The sequence below is a fragment of the Rhagoletis pomonella genome, unplaced genomic scaffold, assembly GCF_013731165.1.
Source record: "Rhagoletis pomonella isolate Grant_MI unplaced genomic scaffold, Rhpom_1.0 Rhpom_scaffold_00006, whole genome shotgun sequence".
NCBI lineage: Eukaryota > Metazoa > Arthropoda > Insecta > Diptera > Tephritidae > Rhagoletis > Rhagoletis pomonella.
In genome coordinates, this window is record NW_023458560.1 from 66,955,937 (window position 1) to 66,958,349 (window position 2,413).

General features: G+C 26.4%; 1 protein-coding gene across 1 annotated transcript; it reads left to right on the forward strand.

Annotated features, from left to right (window-relative positions):
• The first annotated feature begins 59 nt into the window (after positions 1-59).
• Positions 60-803, forward strand: LOC118741735. The gene is made up of 2 exons (XM_036473709.1): positions 60-162; positions 249-803. Exons 1-2 carry the CDS (start codon positions 69-71, stop codon positions 455-457), a joined length of 303 nt encoding a protein of 100 aa, XP_036329602.1. The 5' UTR covers positions 60-68; the 3' UTR covers positions 458-803.
• The last annotated feature ends 1,610 nt before the right edge of the window (positions 804-2,413 follow it).

Sequence of the window (2,413 nt, forward strand, 5' to 3'; positions counted from 1 at the left end):
GATCCTCACTTTGTTACCAAATCAATTAATAAAAACATTTATATTAATTTTAGAAACAAGAACTAGATATGTCATGTGAAAAATCATACGATAAATTCATTCGAACTTCGTGGAGACGACTAAAATGCATCCGAGGCGCACGTGTAACACTGGCAATTCGAAGTAATTTTAACTTTTTGAAATTCATTCCTATATACTTATGTGTGTATATAGTACAATGTACAAATACTCTTTTCTTTTATTCTTAGGTGTTTTTCAACAAAAATTTGCCTTAGAAGACTCAGATTTCGATAAAACGTCACAAAAACATTTTCAATACGCGCACGACCGTATTCTAAAAAGGGGCAATCAAGACAACCGAACAAAAGCGACAGCAGCTGAAAACTGCAGCGTGACTGAAAACGACAGCGCGGCTGAAAACTGTAGCGCGGCTGAAAACTGCAGTACAGCTGTATAATTTTGACATATGTACCTTACGCGAGATTTTAGACTATTTGGAAAAATTGCCAAAAAACATAATTTAACAATAATTCTTAAAAAAACAAGAAAATGCAATTCAGTTTTTATTTTTTTACGAAGTAATTTGTTCTTGTAAACCAGCGTCATTTAACGTTTTTACATAAAAAAGTAAAAAATAAATAAAATTAAAACTGGTACTGCCGAATAATTTTGATTTCTAAATTTAAATTATTTAAAAAAGTGAACAATCTTAAACACTTTGAAATGTAAATGAAAACTGCGGCACAACTATTTTCATATTAATATTTTTATGTTCAAAAATTAATAAAAGTCTGAATGCAATGCTTATTGAAATGTCAATATAAATAAAAACAAATTAAGATTTTATAAAAATGTAAGCTCAAACACAGCGTTAAGAACATAAATTTAATTTTAAACAATACAAAACAAAAATTCTAATGAAAACTGCAGCAAATCAATATAAATATCGTTACCTTAATATAGAAAGGCCCTATCGCACATTGTCGCTGAAATACAAAAAGGCATAACTAAGTAAAAATCCAAAATTACCTGTTTGATAGCTTGTGATGCAATTCATCGAATTATATGTTATTATGTTAGGGCTTTTTTGTATTTCAGCGACTATATGAGTTAGGGCATTTCTATATTAAGGTAACCATATGAATGTACCTACATATCGTTACCTTAATATAGAAAGTTTATTTGCAGTGGTTGTAAATTATGCTGTTTTTAATTGAGGCCTATAATAAGCTAAATGGCGTAAGCAGTTCTTTTTGAATTGCATTAGGTTTTCAGTGAATAATCTACTTTTTATATTAAGGTAACGATATGTGCATACATAAATTTATATGGATTCAATATTAATTTAAACTTAAATAACATAAAAAATACAAGCAAACAATTTCTAAAGACTTTGAAAACGTAAATTCAAGGCTGAATAATAACGGTAAAATTTTTGTGATTGAATATTTAGCACTTTCATGTACAAAAATTATCGTAACCACATGTTAATTTAATTTCAAATAACAGTATTAAATATGTACAGGTATATATATACGTATATACGTGCAGTATTTTGATAAACCTAAACAACAAAAGCAATTAGATTTTTTTTACCACTAATTTTTGTTTATTTTGAATATGTTTTTTTTTTTAATAAAAATATATGCAGTTCATTCTATAGCATCAACCTTATAAATAAAAAATTTAAACTTTATACAAAACACTCAAAAACTCCACAAGTTTCAAAAAGTTGTCATCAGAATTTTAAATTTTGTAATCAGAATCAGAACTTTTTGGGTTTGCAGTTTTATGGCGCATTCAATTTCAGTATAACAAAATGCAAATTTTGAATGGCTAAAAATTTCAATTGGTTTTTTTAAACTTTTTTACTGACGGTATTCCGCATATTCCTACATGTAACGCATGAAAAGAATTTATTTTTAATGGATGAAACGCAACATCAGCGAAAAAAAATGTATCACAAAATTAAAATTTGTTTCTTTTAGTTTATTACTTTAAATGCCAAAAAAGAACATAACTATTCAATAATAATTTATATACATGTAAATGATATTTATAAATTAAAAATATATATGTTCATAATGAAATAGTACAACTACATATATTATATTTTTGATTCAAACATATCATATTTTTATGATAACCGATTAACAGAAAATTAATTCAATTTTAATTTGGTCCTAGATCATGTAAATAATAAATTAAAGTATTCAATAACAATAATAAATAGTTTAATACATTACTTTTATATAAAAATAGTTTTGTTTTGCTTTTTCATAAAGTGGGACCAAAATGGGAAGGGGACAAGAAAAACAATCGTTAGCAATATTGTATAAGATCCGAAAGAAATTTCATAAACAATAGGCAAACCAATTCGAAAGTGATCCGCTAACGATACGTTTTCAATACG

Excerpts from the sequence above, each read along its gene's own strand:
- LOC118741735 (XM_036473709.1), top strand. The coding sequence starts at position 69 with ATGTCATGTGAAAAATCATACGATAAATTCATTCGAACTTCGTGGAGA. Across the intron at positions 163-248 it reads TGTAACACTGGCAATTCGAA|GTGTTTTTCAACAAAAATTT; the intron begins GTAATTTTAACT and ends TTTTATTCTTAG.